Source organism: Megalops cyprinoides, chromosome 18, assembly GCF_013368585.1.
Source record: "Megalops cyprinoides isolate fMegCyp1 chromosome 18, fMegCyp1.pri, whole genome shotgun sequence".
NCBI classification, from domain to species: Eukaryota; Metazoa; Chordata; class Actinopteri; order Elopiformes; family Megalopidae; genus Megalops; species Megalops cyprinoides.
This window is the reverse complement of record NC_050600.1, coordinates 14,467,496-14,484,855: the sequence shown is the minus strand read 5'-3', so window position 1 is coordinate 14,484,855 and position 17,360 is coordinate 14,467,496. Positions and strand designations below refer to the sequence as shown.

General features: G+C 42.6%; 1 protein-coding gene across 17 annotated transcripts in view; it reads left to right on the top strand.

Annotated features, from left to right (window-relative positions):
* si:dkey-237h12.3 (teneurin-3) overlaps window positions 1-13,184 on the top strand; it is a 253,189-nt gene extending 240,005 nt beyond the window's left edge. For all 17 annotated transcript variants that reach the window (XM_036551907.1, XM_036551909.1, XM_036551908.1 and 14 more), the window contains 8 exons: window positions 621-775; window positions 2,635-3,509; window positions 4,871-5,046; window positions 5,992-6,227; window positions 7,128-7,424; window positions 9,466-11,077; window positions 11,530-11,660; window positions 12,409-13,184. In XM_036551907.1, the coding sequence (XP_036407800.1) occupies window positions 621-775; window positions 2,635-3,509; window positions 4,871-5,046; window positions 5,992-6,227; window positions 7,128-7,424; window positions 9,466-11,077; window positions 11,530-11,660; window positions 12,409-13,164 (4,238 nt within the window). In that variant the 3' untranslated portion in view covers window positions 13,165-13,184. The remainder of the gene's footprint in view (window positions 1-620; window positions 776-2,634; window positions 3,510-4,870; window positions 5,047-5,991; window positions 6,228-7,127; window positions 7,425-9,465; window positions 11,078-11,529; window positions 11,661-12,408) is intronic.
* The last annotated feature ends 4,176 nt before the right edge of the window (window positions 13,185-17,360 follow it).

The following is a 17,360-nucleotide window of genomic DNA, read 5'->3' as shown; positions in this document are numbered from 1 at the left end:
AATATCTTTTTTTTAATTACCAAAGGAGCTGGTTCTCTGAATAAAGGCTGAATTAAATGTTGCCACTGTTATTAGTTTGAGAAATGCAGAATCTGTCGAGTGTTAATGTATATGTACTGGGTAAGAGAGGATTGTTGCAGGTAGTCTAATTTCGGTGTGCTTGGCCCCACTCTATCAGGTTGACGTTTTGGCAAGCCGTCGTAACCATGGCAACTCACTGTCTTTCAAGTGTTTCATTTAGGAATGGTCAAAGCTGCAGTTTTCCTCCTTCCACAGGTGGAGAAAAGGTTGTTGTTGTTTTCCATTTTTAATTGCCTTTTTAATGGACTATTCAATAGTATGGTGCCTCCGAGGTCTGTTTTTAGACCTTGGGTTTTAAAAGGAGACATAAACATCACTACATCCTTTCCCACTCTCCCTGAGAAATAATTTAATACTCGAAAGCAGAATGTGAATTATTAACAGCATGCTTTTGCAGTGACCTGAATAATGTGAAGCCAAACTTGACACATGTACCCGTCTTGTATGCCTAGTGAATCATGCAAGCAGAGGGTGTCTGCAGCTAACACACCTGTTTTTTTCCTGATGTTTTTGTTTTCTTTTATTTTTTCTACTTCCAGGTATCGCAGTGGACAAGAATGGATTTATTTACTTCGTTGACGGGACTATGATCCGGAAGGTGGATAGAAACGGCATCATCTCCACCGTCTTGGGATCCAACGACCTCACTTCTGCCCGACCTCTGACCTGTGACACTAGCATGCACATCCGTCAGGTGATTGTTAAACCCAGTGCCCACCTGGGTCAGTTGAGTCACCAAGAGCCCAGGCGCTCTCAGGATGTACCTGAAAGGTTACAGCACCACCTTGTGGCACCTCGTCAATGGCTGGGCCTTTCTCCATGGCTATAATTAAGATACCTGAATCTAGGCATGTGTACACACTGCATTTCAATGTTGTATCATACACCTCACACGTCGTACATACTGACTGCGTAACGCTTTTGGGAGTAGAACGCATTTGTGGCACACTTTTAATAACTGAAGAGAGCTTCACAACTGAAACTGACATTCCACATTCTTGCACTTAACTTACCCTTTGTAAGTTAATTCTGTTGTATATGTACTCTACAGTTAGTGCAAAGAGGCTGTCCTTGCCCGTATGTCTGTTTGCAAGCTTTCCTTATCATTGTTTCCCTCTGGAACTGTGGGGTGACAAATTAAATTTGTTGGGGGCGGGGCAAGTGTATAAGCACTTGGGAAGCTTGGGATGAACACATATGTTCACAACCCGGTCTAGGTCTCCAAACACTTGGTTTACTGTGCATGAGCAGCACGTAATCAGTGAGTGAAAAATCTTCTGCCACGCCTTGTCTGCGCTTTCCTGTTTTTCTCCATCAGAGAAACGGGGTGTGATCATCTTTCTGTTATGCTCTGCTCAGCTCCTTGCAGTCAATCAGACCAAGACCAAAATCTCAAACTAAATCCAAGTACCGCCTGTACTCCTCCACTGGCTCCCGACTGTCACCATCAGAGAGAGAAGTTACCCATAAGGCATTTCTCCTGAGGGCAAGGGAGGCAGGGCATTGTGGCAGGCTATACTGTGATCCAGTGGAGCAAAAACAAACAAAGACAGCACTTGTCACCAGTTTAATTACCACCAAGCGCAGAGTCCAAACTGTAAAGCCCCTGGGGTGTATGGCTGAAAGCCGCATTGCTTTTGTCGACGGCATTAATGTAAAAAACAGCAAAGAAGTGCGTGTACATTATTGTCTGCCTGAGGGATTTTGATGCAGCCTCCAGTCTTCTGAATCAAATGTTCCGCTGCAGTGACACGACCCGCAGTACTGTATAGGCGTTTTGAAGGGATGTGAATAATTAGTGCATCTCCTGTGCTTTTCAAGAATATGTTAAGTTGAAGGGAAGTTAAGCAACTGTGTCGGCTGCTCGAGTCTGAGCTGTGACCTGACGGTGAGGATACAGTACACAGCGGAAATGGAACATCAGGGTGTACCTCAAGTCACAGGCGCTTAAAATTCCCCCTGTAATTTTAAGGCCTAAAATTATAGCCTGACTGCTTAACTAGGAGAGGCTTTTGTCATGCCGGAATGGGAGATGAGCTGGCATTACATTTTAATTTGTAGCCCTTGAAGGCACTTGACCCTTGAGGTCGCTCCGTGTCGATCAGGGTCGAGGTTTATTTCAGGCTTGGACTTGAGCCACTAGAACCCAAACTGTTGTCCCTACTTGCAATGTGCAAATGGACAGAGGGGGATTTCTGTCTGTGTTATCAGCACTGTTGCACGAGCACATTAGCAGTCAGACAAAAGGAACCAGGATTTCAAAGGCAGGTTTAGTTAATTAAGACATTTTAATGCTGTAACCCAACAGAGACATTTTTTTTTCTTTTTGGCCAGACTTTTTTTTTTTTTGTTATCCTTAGGCGAACAAGTGATGTAAGAGAATATCAAGTCTTAGAAAAATTACACTGGCAGCCGAATCGAATCATGGAGAAGCATAATATGTATTGAGCCTTGGAAGTAAAGTATCCTTCTTCATCACTGTCTGGCAGAAACAATTCCGATGCCGTTCGGAGGCAGAGCTGATGGGCACATTATGGTTTATTCATGTTGCAGGTCCGCCTCGAGTGGCCCACCGATCTTGCCATCAACCCGATGGACAATTCGATTTACGTGCTGGACAACAACGTGGTCCTGCAGATCACAGAGAACAGGCAGGTGCGCATCGCGGCCGGACGGCCCATGCACTGCCAGGTGCCCGGGATCGAGTACGCCATGGGCAAGAGGGCGGTGCAGACCACGCTGGAGTCGGCCAGCGCCATCGCTGTGTCCTACAGCGGCATACTGTACATCGCCGAGACGGACGAGAAGAAGATCAACCGGATCAGGCAGGTGTCCACGGACGGCGAGATCTCTCACCTGGCTGGGACCCTTTCAGAGTGCGACTGCAAGAACGACGCCAACTGTGACTGCTACCAGACCGGCGACGGCTACGCCAAAGACGCCAAGCTCAACGCCCCGTCCTCCCTGGTGGTGTCGCCCGACGGCACCCTGTACATCGCCGACCTGGGCAACATCAGAATACGGGCGGTCTACAGGAACAAACCGCAGCTTAACTCCATGAACTTCTACGAGGTGGCCTCACCTGCTGACCAGGAGCTGTATGTCTTTGACACCAACGGCACGCACCAGTACACCATGAGCTTGGTCACGGGCGACTACAAGTACAACTTCAGCTACAGCAACGAGAACGACATCACAGCAGTGACGGACAGCAGCGGGAACACACTGCGCATCCGGAGGGACCCCAATCGCATGCCTGTCCGGATCGTCTCCCCGGATAACCAGGTGATCTGGTTGACCATCGGGACCAATGGCGGGCTGAAGACTCTCACCGCCCAGGGCCAAGAGCTGGTTCTGTTTACATACCATGGCAGCAGTGGTCTCCTGGCAACCAAGAGCATTGAGATTGGATGGACCACATTCTTTGAGTAAGTATCATTCAGTGCTTCAGTGCTTTCCTGTAAGAGGAAGTATGTTAGTGGGTAATATAAAATGCCAACTGTGCTATATTTCCCTTACCAGAGATATTTATTCAGTTTCAGTGGTGAGCGTAATTATGCATTTGCTGTAAAACATATTATATTTGTCCCCGCAAGCTTCAGCTGCAACCTGAGATTAAAAAGCCACTGAATGTCCCATAACCTAAAATTTAAATAGTTTTGTATCCATAGAGAATTAATAAGGCATGAATGGTGCTCTCATGTAAGGCTGAAGGCGTGGTTTGGCTGGGAAGTAGTGGCAGGCTGTGATGTGCGCTGTCACTGGGACCCGCTGTCATTGTGGATGCTGAAAGGAAATTACAGAAAGAAGAGATAAAGTGAAGTCAGGGATGAATCACAGAGCGCTGGTACTGGCAGCCCTCCAGAAGAGGCAGACTGTACTATCACCAATCACTCAAAGCACCAATAGTCTAGAGTAGGACCGTGGGCGTGCGCAGCGGATCGGCGTGCGAGTCACTGAGGGCTGCTCACTAGTACGGCTGACACCAGATATTGTCATCATTAAAGAGCAGAAAGTGTGCGGTGACATTAGCCAGTCCTCGGCTGTTTGTCACATTCCCACGCAGTGTCCTGCAGAATGGCTGCTGATTGGCTTCGCAAGCAGTGAAAATTCAGTTCCAATTAGGAGGCTGCCTATTCACAAAATATGAATTTACTGCCTGAAACATCTCGCCAAGTGGTGTTCCCCTCCTGTCTGTAATTTGTCTTCATAGTGTGGATGAGCTCATTTGGCTTAACATGAGTTTCACCCAAACCAGTGCAAAAGAATATGTCCTAGAATATGTTTTAAAATGTGCTGAAACAGTGCAGGCATGACTTCATTCGTTATAAAAAAAATGAAATTTGTTTCTTAGACAAAAATCAGTTATGAAATTGATGTCTGTGTATGAATTTCTTTCCAAAAAAATTATTTTAAAAAAATGGCTACTTTGAAGAATCTAAAATATAAAATATAAAATGTAGAATCTAAAAGATAGTTTTGATTTATTCAACACCTTTGTGGTCACTGCATAATTCCATTTCTGTTATTTCATTATTTCATAGTACTATTATTCTAAAATGTGGAAAATAGTAAAAAAAAAAAAAGGAAAACCCTTCTATGAGTAGATGTGTCCAAACTTTTGACTGGTACTGCATGTACAGAACATCAGTTCACACCGATATATACAGTAGAACATAATGTCAGCAAAACACTCCCGTTCTTTCTTAGATCATACCGCACTGGACTGACCCAGGGTGCTGTGACTTACGAGTGACTTTTTGTGCCTCCGCGTCGGCTTTTCTTTCAGCTATGACAGCGAGGGCCGGCTAACGAATGTAACTTTCCCGACCGGAGTGGTGACCAACCTGCACGGAGACATGGAGGGGGCTATTACAGTGGACATCGAGACCTCTGGGAGGGAAGAGGATGTCAGCATCACCACTAACCTCTCATCCATTGATTCCTTCTACACTCTGGTTCAAGGTAGGCCAGCGGTTTGCTGCAGCAGGCAGAAAGAGGGAGGGTAGTCATTTTTTTTTTTTTAACTTTGTGTGTTTTTTTCCTTCTTTTGTTACGACCACCAGGGCAATGTAGACTAACCTTCAGCCATTCATCATCTTGAGAACAAACCACTTTGGCAGCGCAGCAGTATTGAAGCCTTCTCAGTGCGGTTTTTCATGGAATTTAGGAGTAAATAGCAGTCCTGTGACTTAATCTGTGGAGCGTGTGAGTTACAGGGCAGATCTGGAACCAATTGTTATGGAATCAGAGGATTGTTTTGATTCTCAATTACAATTACAGTTAATGCGTAGCAGCTATTTACATTTGTTATTAGCGGCATCCTTCAATGGATCACAAGTTCAATATATATTTTTTTTAATTCTAACCATGGCATAGAAGAAAGATACAAAGAATATGTTACTGCTCTTACACCACCTAATTTCATTGTTACTGTTTTTTTGCTTTTGCTTTGTTTCTGTGTAACAACCCACAGTCCGGGGAGACATTTTGGTAATTGCAATTTAACATTGCAATATTACCTAATTTTATTCAGAAATTGCACAAATATGTTGCAGTTACAGAACCGCTGAAGGGTCATGAAAATTGTGAAATAGAGGAATCAGCCTCTGCAGAGGCAGGTTGACGTTGAAGAGAGAAAAGTGCTGCTATTCTCTCAGCCACCAACACTCTGGCATGACTTGTATGGATGAGATGCTGCCAAAGGAGTCATCCATCAAAGTAGATTAAATGAAAAGATCTTGTAGGCTTTGTTACCTTTATACATTCCAGCGCACCTGTCACTGAACAGAACAGGCTTTGACCTTGGCGTTCTATCTTTTTAAAGCTCATAAACATACGTCTTGCCCTTTAAAATAGATCTGCTGTTAACTCTTTCCTTCTTGCTTTTTTGGTTGTTTTTTATTTCAGATCAGCTAAGAAATGGTTACCAGGTGGGCTATGACAATTCACTGAGGATTATCTATGCCAACGGAATGGATACACACTACCAAACAGAGCCCCACATCCTAGCTGGTCCTGCCAACCCCACCGTGGCCCGTCGCAACATGACGCTGCCAGGAGAAAATGGACAGAACCTGGTGGAGTGGCGCTTCCGCAAGGAACAGACAAGGGGCAAAGTCATTGTGTTTGGAAGGAAGCTGAGGGTGAGGAAGGGTCTGGTTGGCTTCGCTATACAGTCATAGTATTGTGAGAAAACTTGTGATTTAGGAGTGGTGCAGCAATCTTTAACCAATGTCTGTGTGGGTTACACAAAAGTCCTCATTATTGCAGATAACACTCTGTTTGTAGGGTGTGATTAGAGGATCAGTGTCCCCCTTGTCGTCCTACATAGGTTTGAATCTTGTTGCAATATAAATCAGCTTGCCTACACTCCCTGCACCCAACATGGGTGACGATGTATGGAAAGTTGTATTGATATTTCAGAATTTGAAAGCCCTTCCTTCTTTATTCACAGAACTACTTGATTCAGCATTTTTGGAAGGCACTTTATTGCTATTTCTGCAAGTTCCTTTAAAATGTATAAGCCCGATATTTATATATTCTGTGGTTGTTGTTTTTTTTTTAATCCATCAATACAAAACTTCTGAGAATCGGGTATTCTCAAAACATCAATAAAGACGCATTGTTTTTTTTTCTTTTTATGTGAAATAAATAGGGCGTGGGTCAGAATATGATTTGCAGTGCCTCCATTTCTAAAGCTGGTCATCTTTAAAAGAATGTCTCCCACTGAGAGGAAATTTTGCATGGATACACACTAATATATCTTTTTACCGGTTCGCTGGACTCTGAGGGTCTTAATTTAAAAGAGTTTGAACAAATGCCAGAGTGTCTTTCAGTCTAATGAAACCCTTTAAAACAGCAGCTAATCTAATGCTTTCCACTTATATCAAGAACTCTGAAAATTAATTTACTGTCAAAGAGAATCAATCACAGTTAATGGTGTTTAAACAATAGTAGGTCATTGAGAAACAATAAGTGGGTATTTTGAGGGCGCCATTATTGACTCTGACTGTGGCTTTGTTTATGTTTTGGGGGAAAAAAAGGTGAATGGAAGAAACCTGCTGTCTGTCGATTATGATCGAACGCTACGGACGGAGAAGATCTACGACGACCACCGCAAATTCCTCCTCAAGATCATTTACGACACCTCGGGTCACCCAACTCTGTGGGTGCCCAGCAGCAAGCTGATGTCTGTCAACCTGACGTACTCCTCCACCGGCCAGATCACCAGCATCCAGAGAGGCCCCACCACCGAGAGGGTGGAGTACGACAGCCAGGGCCGGCTCATCTCCCGAGTGTTTGCAGATGGCAAGACCTGGAGCTACACCTACCTGGAGAAGGTGAGATCCCTGTCCACTGCATGGAAAAGCTCCATGCATATATCTTTACACACACTGCATATGTATCCCACGTAGCCAGGCATAGTAGGGCTGCTGCCAAGTTTAGCTGTGCTGAGTACATTTCCATTACTGCGGCCACACATTGTTATCAGACTAATTTGCTTCTGCTGTATATTGATTGCCTCGAGGCTAAAGGATCTGCTGCTTTTAGAGCAATCAGACATTTGTAAACACCAAAATAATTTCATGGAACATGACCTAATATCATTTTAATTACTGAGGTGGTGAAGGAAAGCAATGTTTTTACTTGACAGTTAGCAGGCCTGCTGTCAGAACACAGCTTGTTTTTTGCAGAGGTTAATGAAAGGTCAGCTTTTGACAACATCGCTGTTCAATTTGAGAGAAGAAACGCAGGGAAACTTGACACCTTAAGTAAAGTGCATTTCCTGGTGTTAACTGTAAATGCTGCTTTCGAAAATGAAGCTCATGAAGGCAAGCAACACTTTCACAAGAGCAAACAAAGAAGAACTTTGGATAAAATAAACACGTTTATAAAGTGGCTTCACGTCAGAAATCAGATTGGAAATAAATGCTCTGAGCGCAAAGGCTTCAGCTGTAAATGACTAGCAAGCACTTTAGGTAGGAAGAGAGGTAGAGAGGTGTATTCTTGGCAATCAGGAGGTCCAGTGTCAAAAGACAGAAAGCATTGCTTATGTTTATGCACCTATAGATGGTGAAGAAGTGTTTGGAAAGATAAAATTGTGGCCCAAAAATGAGGGGGAGAAACAAGGACAGCAGTGCAGATACTCAGATGTAATCCTGGCAAGCGCCAGGAGTCTGAGTCTGCGGCTGACTCCACTGTGTTATTATCATCCCAAAAAAGGGGATCGATTGCGCATTCCTGGTACAGGGAATAGCAGGACCCGGCGATGTTGCGCTTAGTACCGTGACATCCCCGGTGTGATCCAAAGATTAAACTCGACGGCTGATTTTTTACAGTCATTGTTTTTCCACTTCCAGCAGAACTTTTTGAAAGCGGGCCCGCTCCATGAGGGTAACTTTTCTTGGAGTTTGAGGGAAAAGTGCCGCAGAGGAGCCTAGAGGAATTTGCCCCTGCGTAACATAAAGTATGTAGAGGTGTGCATATTATTTATGCATAGATTTCAGTTTTTTTCTTGGCACCTGCCACGGGTGCAGGTAGTGTGACCAGAAAGAAGGATATCAATGCGGAAACATATGCTGCACTGAGAGCCCTGGGAACTGAAGGAGTGTCCCGCCCAGTGCAGATGACAAGATGAGGGATTCTCACAGGAATCGTGTGCAGTCACTAGGGGCCCTCAGAATCAGAGTTCGCATATGCAATGGCCCAGCGGTTTGCTTCTTGGAGGGTTATTAGAATTTGTTTTTTTTAGCGAGCTCGGATAGGATAGGTCCTGCTCGAAATAAAAAGATTTCGTCTCATCCACATACCGTATGCGGTAGCAAAAGGCAACGTCATTCTGCAGTCCGCAGCACACCCCACATTGTTTGTGCCCCACATCCTGTTTACCATGCTTTGGCTTTTTGTGTTGTCACTCAGAGGACATGCTGCATATAAACATGAGACATTTCAATGAAGGACGTTGACAGGGCTGGCATATTTTTTGCCAAAACTTTATGCAGTTAAATAAGGTGAAGTCAGTTCCGTGGGTTCTGGTTTATTTTATTTAAATTTTTTTTTCCTGCATTAAATCCCCGACCTCCTGCCAGGGTGCAAAATGCTTAATTAGCTGATGTTTTCTTAAGTGATTGTGACTTTAAGTGCCGCCTGCCGTATGATATAAGTACCGACACACTATGAGGCCAGAGCTAATAATTGCAAAAGCCTTTAGAATTATGCATTCAAGTACATTTAACAGAGCAGCATTAGAGACTCGTGGGTCAAGGATATCTCAATTAAAAAACTAAGTCGCCGCTAAAATGGAATGTTAATACCCGTTGTCACGCCATTTGCATTTTGAAACTAATGAGTGCAATTATTCTGCCCCCATCCATTTTTCAGTCCATGGTGCTGCTGCTGCACAGCCAACGCCAGTACATCTTCGATTACGACTTGCTGGATCACCTGTCCGCCATAACGATGCCGAGCGTGGCCCGCCACACAATGCAGACCATCCGCTCCATCGGCTACTACCGCAACATCTACAACCCCCCGGAGAGCAACGCGTCCGTCATCGTGGACTACAGTGAGGACGGGCAGCTGCTGAAGGTGGCGCACCTGGGCACGGGCCGGCGCGTCCTCTACAAGTACCGGCGGCAGACAAAGCTGTCAGAGATCCTGTACGACAGCACCCGCGTGAGCTTCACGTACGATGAGACCGCGGGGGTCCTGAAAACCGTCAACCTGCAGAGCGAGGGCTTTATCTGCACCATTAGGTACAGGCAAATCGGGCCCCTAATCGACCGGCAGATTTTCCGCTTCAGCGAGGATGGGATGGTGAACGCCCGCTTCGACTACACCTACGACAACAGCTTCCGCGTGACGAGCATGCAGGGCGTGATTAACGAAACACCCCTGCCCATCGATCTCTATCAGTTCGATGACATCTCCGGGAAGGTTGAGCAGTTCGGCAAATTCGGCGTCATCTACTACGACATCAACCAGATCATCTCCACCGCGGTCATGACTTACACAAAGCACTTCGACGCGCATGGGCGGATTAAGGAGATTCAGTACGAGATATTCCGCTCGCTGATGTATTGGATAACCATACAGTATGACAACATGGGCCGAGTCACAAAGAGGGAGATCAAAATTGGGCCATTCGCCAACACAACAAAGTATGGCTACGAATATGACGTGGATGGCCAGCTGCAGACCGTCTACCTGAACGAGAAGATCATGTGGCGCTACAATTACGACCTGAATGGAAACCTCCACCTGCTTAACCCGAGTAACAGTGCCCGTCTCACTCCGCTCCGGTACGACCTGAGGGACAGGATCACACGCCTGGGAGATGTCCAATATCGCCTGGACGAGGACGGTTTCCTGCGGCAGAGAGGCGCCGAGATCTTCGAGTACAACTCCAAGGGCCTCCTCGTGCGAGTCTACAGCAAAGGCAATGGCTGGACCATCCAGTATCGCTACGACGGCCTTGGAAGGAGGGTCTCCACCAGGACAAGCCTGGGACAGCACCTCCAGTTCTTCTATGCAGATCTGAACTACCCCACCAGAATCACCCATGTGTACAACCACTCAAGCTCCGAGATCACCTCCCTCTACTACGACCTTCAGGGCCACCTCTTCGCCATGGAGATCAGCAGCGGAGAGGAGTTCTACATCGCCTGTGACAACACGGGCACCCCTCTGGCAGTGTTCAGCAGCAACGGGCTCATGATCAAGCAGGTCCAGTACACAGCCTACGGGGAGATCTACTTCGACTCCAACCCGGACTTTCAGCTGGTGATCGGCTTCCACGGAGGTCTGTACGACCCCCTGACCAAACTGCTACATTTCGGTGAGCGGGACTATGACATCCTGGCCGGGCGATGGACCATACCTGACATCACCACATGGAAAAGGGTGGGGAAGGACCCTGCTCCATTTAACCTGTACATGTTCAGAAACAACAATCCCGTCAGCAAAGTACATGAAGTTAAAGAATATGTCACAGGTAAGACATAAATGGGCTTGGTGTTTATGTGACATTAATTTTATCACAATGAATATAAAAAACAGTTTCTGACAGTGCCACATCAGTAGAATTGAGTAAACTTGATTAAACTTTATTTGACTTTAATTTGTCAGGACTTTATCACATATGCAGTGGTGTAAGTAGGATAATGTATATGTATAATGGCATTACACTTTAGGTTTTACTTGTAATTTGAAGTTCATAGTTTGTCCAGTGTAGAAATATAAAAAGTATACAGTATGAGAGCTGTTATTAAATCTGAAACATCTAAAATGAAATATTTACCTGCATATTTAAAAGTTCTACAAATAGCCGCAGTATAAGGGGATGCCTTTGTTTGAATCGATTTTTCCATTTGATAAAGGTGCCATGCTTAAACTTTAAGCTGAAACATCACCATGAGAAATATTTCACATTTCTTCACATTACAGATGTCAACAGCTGGCTGGTGACATTTGGGTTCCATCTCCACAATGCCATTCCTGGCTTCCCAATCCCCAAATTTGACCTGACTGAACCGTCGTTTGAACTGAAGAAGAGTCAGCTTTGGGATGATCTGCCGGTAACACATCCTTTGGCAGTACTTTCATTTCAGTTTAGTTTGCTTTTGGTCTGAGTTTTAGTTTTTTGATTATGCAAACAGAAAAGAAAACTAGAAAAATAACCTGTACTCTGAAAGAGAGAGAGAGCTATAGCTACAGTATGTTATTGATGGCAGAGACGGAAAAAATGCAGCGATCTGCTGAAAAATGCTGTGCACAATCATTTTACTCTAAAGTTATATGATTTTATTATTATTTAAAAGATTGCCCATCATGTATATTTGTGCAGATGATACCACATTTGTCTGTTGAAGTACCACTGCTGTTTTCCAGCTTGCAGTTGGCAAGCTGTGGTGTACAACTGCAAGCTCAATTGTGCAATATTTTCAAAAGAAAACCAATTTAAAGCCGATTTTCACACATTTCATGTCATTGTTTTCTGAAAACAGCGTTCCTGATGAAGCAATATCTTTTTTGCCTTTAACTTGTCTAACAAATGTGTTTTCATCCCTGCTGCTATTACATGATATTTGTGTTTGATCTTATAAATTAGGACATGAAGTGAAACAAATTTGAAATGTTATGTTGCTTTATTTCTTCATATTTCTGCTTGTTTACGCATTACACTGTGCAATAAAAGAGAGATTGCATCATTAGAGAAAGGAGAGGCGTTGAAACAGCTTTGTTCAGCTTGTAGTCGGATAGTTTGCACTGTAAAGTTCGGCAATGTTTAGACATTCATAAATGGATTTTTTTCTGTCTTTGTAGTCCATCTCTGGGGTCCAGCAAGAGGTAGTAAGACAAGCGAAGGCCTTCCTGTCCTTTGAGAGGCTGCCAGAGATCCAGCTGAACAGACGACGAGCCAGCAGAGAGAAGTCGTGGCTCTGGTTTGCCACAATCAAGTCCCTCATTGGGAAAGGAGTCATGCTGGCTGTCAGTCAGGGACGAGTGGTCACGAACGCACTCAACATCGCCAACGAGGACTGCATCAAAGTCGCAGCCGTTCTGAACAACGCCTTCTACCTTGAGAACCTGCACTTCACCATCGAGGGGAGGGACACGCACTACTTCATCAAGACCACCCTGCCGGAGAGCGACCTGAGCACACTCAGGCTCACCAGCGGGCGCAAGTCCCTGGAGAACGGCATCAACGTGACCGTCTCCCAGTCCACCACGGTGGTGAATGGCAGGACTCGCAGGTTCGCTGACGTGGAGATGCAGTACGGCGCCCTGGTGCTGCACGTGCGCTACGGCATGACCCTGGACGAGGAGAAGGCCCGCATCCTGGAGCAGGCCCGACAGAGGGCGCTGTCGAGCGCGTGGGCACGGGAGCAGCAGCGTGTGCGTGACGGAGAGGAAGGAGCCCGGCTCTGGACAGAGGGGGAGAAGAGGCAGCTACTGAGTAGTGGGAAGGTACTAGGATATGATGGGTACTATGTACTCTCCATAGAGCAATACCCGGAGTTAGCCGACAGTGCTAACAACATACAATTCTTACGGCAAAGCGAAATAGGGAAGAGGTAACAAACTGTTCTTCACTGGCTGCCAAAGAGACTGCCGTTGGCCATTCCTAATGTGGGGGGGTGGGGGGGTTGGAGGGGGCGGGCAGGCTTGAAACCAACGCTGTGTGTTGTGGTACAAAGCTTCTACAAAGTTAATGTAGAAAAAAAGGAAAAAAGAACTACTTTGGGCCTTAACAAGGCCGTGACACAGATGTTTGTCTGTAGCACAACCTTGACTGGACTGTGGACCGTTTTTAAGAGAAGGAGCAAAGGGAAAGAGTGGCAGTTTATAAACGCAACGTGTTTTTACAACTGACCTTAAAAGGGTATCTGCTTTAAAAAAAAAAAAAAAAAGAAAAGAAAAAAATTAATGTGTTTACATATGCATATCACTGCACTCAGCTGGACTAATATGTAAAAAGCCTATCAGTTTTCTTACTAGGCAATGTCTATTATCAAATGTTTGTTTTGATTATGAATGGTTGAACTTTGCTTATAAAAAGTAGTTTTGCTCTTGATGATGAAAAAAGATGTGTCTCAGTGCAAAGCCAAAACTGGGAAATACTGCTGTTAATAAATCCAACTGCTTCTCCTGTGCTGCTTTCTAAAAGGACATTGCCACCAGTAAATATCCAATGTATTGTTCATTTTGCAAATTTATCTTGGGTTTCCTTGGTTTTGGGACAGAAAAAGGTGAAATGGTACGTAAAGAGTTTAAAAGGAAAAAAAAACAAACACAACAAAATAATGTCTTACTAAGCAAAGGAAAACTCAAACTTTTTGTAAATTATGTGAGACTGGTTCTTTATGGATTTTTTCTATGAATTCCAATTAACTGTTCATCAAATATTAGTCTCAGAGGAAGTAATTTATGTAAAGTGTTTATACATTACAAATAAAATATTAAGAATACTGAGGATTTTTTTCTGGTCATGTGTTGTTTATACTCTTCATACATTTTAAATATTCTATTCTATATTAAATTTTATGGTAATGCTAATTCAAATAAAAAGTAATAAATGTACTGTAATATTGATTTCTAAAGATGTATTACTGCATAAAATCTTATAGTAACTTTTGTAAGATGAAGTATGAAGTAATCTCATCCACAAATTGTTTTCATTACAGGTAATGACACTTGTTTTTTTTTTTTTTTAAGATGAATAACAGATTTTTTCAGTAACATTCCCCTGATTATATCTGCTTTGATTATTTAATTTGAAAATAAAAGTTTGAGGCAGGTCCATTCAGTGGCTTTGCTTCGGTCCCTTAAACTGAAGTGCTTTTGTGGAGCTTTTCCTCCAGGAGAAACAGGACGGCTGGATAAGCCTTTCTTTCCCCAAGTATTTCACTGTGTCTTGTTAATCTAAATGTAAATGATCAGATTCTTTGCAAAAACAGCCCCCTTTCCATAGTTAGAAGCATTATTGTTAATCTGCTTAGCACAAAGCAAGGATGTAGTTGCCATGGGCTGCAATGAGATCTGTGTCAAACACAGTCTAAAAAAAGCCAAATTCTGACTGTGACTTGAATAAATCCTTCCCTTTGAGGAACTATTTACCATAATATTAATTTTACAATACAATTTGAAACCTTAGCATTTAGTGTAATACATGTACAGACTCACCTGTTTCATTAATAAAAGCAGGAACATGGTTTTTAAGTAATGCTCAAAATGCCCTTTTTTAAGATACAGCAATATAAAGCCCTCTGGATGGCACATAATTTGTCAGACATAACCTAAATAACTAGTCAGTGTAACAGTTGCTAGGCAGTAAGAGATGAAATCAGCAAACAGAAGGCTGCTTTTATTCCCCTTTTTTACAGTGTTGAAATTCTGTTGTTTCTGGCTGAGGGGGGCATACAGATTTACTAGAAAATAATGTTTTGCCAAAAGTTAAACCTTTTTTTTCTGACACAAACTTTTTTTTCATTTACAGTGTGGCTAAGAGTCAGTTAACACCAGGAGTGTTGTACAAATGATGATGGACATTTCCTGTTTTGTGCCTCTGCCGACTCCCAATTGCCTTGTTTCAACACCCACCTGAGGCAGAGCCTAACACAGTGCTTTTCTCCACATCCCACTACACCATGTGGACAAAAGAAGTCTGACGGTCACATGTCTGTACATCTTTTTGACCACATTGACCCTCCCTTACATTTCAGTTGTTACCTGAAAGATGTACAATGTCCATTCACAGACACCTTTTCCAAGGATTGCATTTTAGTCTATGGTCATCCTTGGTTAAAGAGAAAGGCACATAGTGATACTTAGCGCAAAGTTGCATTTTGTGTTCCATCACCTTTAAACACTGGATATGACCAAAAAAATCTCAGATTAGTCCAGCAATGGTTCTTTATTCATTAAATTTAGCTTCAGAGTTGTCATATGTGCATGTGCCTCCAAAATAACTGCCAAAAGTTTTCTCTTTATAAGCTAAAAACTACCAGGAGTGATTCTCTGAAAAATATAAACCCTGAGAAATTGCTTAGTTGGATGTACCAAGCATTTATCAGTCACCCATGTAAAGACCTTGTAAGTAAAGGCCATCTTTGAGTTGTGCATATAACACCTTTTCCTGTATTTCCTGTATTTCCAAATACTTGACTTTCTAAAGACAGCTTAAAATTAATGTTAAACTACAATTAAGTATAAAATGATAAAAGTAGGAATAAGTAATCATAGTTTTTTTCAGAGAATGGCCCCAGGTGTTTTTTAACATATAATATGTAATGAAATCTGTATGTTTTGTTTTGATTATTTTCAGGGAATTTGATTATTTTGCCAGTGCGTTTTCATAAAATTGAGAGCAGTTCAGTCATGCCAGTTTTAAAATGGACCTATTGGTCTCTACATATAAATGACCATAATTGTAAAAGCATTAAATTTCTCTTTTTCTATTGATGGTGCACAAATATTTTGATTTATCCTATTTGACTTTATTTAAATCTCATCCGTGTAGGTGTATTAAATTGTTTTATAACTTTCTTTGCTACAAGTTCATGTGCAATTTTATGTAATCTCAAAACACTTTTTGCCTTGACATGATCCATACTTTCTCCAACATGTTATTGCTCTACAGAGATCAATAATACAAATAAAACAAGATTTCTGCAAAGGATTCTGAAGATGTATTTGACTGTGTTTCATAAATCAATGACCAACTCAATGCCTTTCTTTAAGTATTGCTGTTGAACTATGAGCAATGTCACCTCACATAAATGCTTTCTGTTATTGGGGTATCATCTGACAGTACTCATATGGTGATATGGGTAGTCATCTGTCCAGCAAATATATTTGGATTTTACAGGTAGTGTAAGCCTCCCTGAGCACCCTTCAGTGTCATGATGGTTTATGTTGCACTTGCAAGCTCTGTAAGCTTTCTCAACGTCAGTTTAAATTTTATTAGTGCAAGGCATATTATAAGCATACTGAAGTAAAGGTAAAATAAATCAATCAATCAAAATAATTAAATAAGAAATCACAGAAATTTGCATTCGCAAATATAGTTGCAATTATACAAATGCTTAATTTTTTTTTTCAGGAGCAATTGTTACATTTGGGTTAAATCACGGTGGTATAATAACAAAATTTGAATTGCAATAATCAAGAAGGTTTGGCAAAGTCACATCATTGTACAGGCAATTTAATTATATTGGTGAGTTGAACACTGGTCATATTCATCTTATTTCAGACTAGAATGCCACTTTTCATGAGGAGAGACTGCTTAATAAGATGTTCAGAAACTAAGCACCATGAAAAAACATACTTTACCCAGAAAAGATTAAAAGCACAAAAAAATATTTAGAGTATTAGATACTCTGTGACCCATGCAAATAGCAGGCAGCTTCATTTATGGAGCATATTTTAGATACCCAGATAAGAAAGGGCTTTTTCCCATTGCTACCAAATGCACATAAAATGCAATAAAAAGTTGAATTAATGCTTAATAAACAAATGATTTGTCATAATGGAAATAAAACACAAAATCTTTTTTATTATCCTGTATACTTTATTGTGCAAGACAGCACTGAAGTGATAACCCCTACAGACAAATAGTCCCCAGTTGCATTCCTCCTGCATAATGCATACAAAACAGTTTGGTCCCTTAACATGGGGAAGACCATCTATAGCCTGCGAGCAACTGTTGGTTTTCGTTTCAGGAAAAAAGGAGTTTTTGTCCATCTCTTTTTTGACAAGTTATAATGTTCATTTTT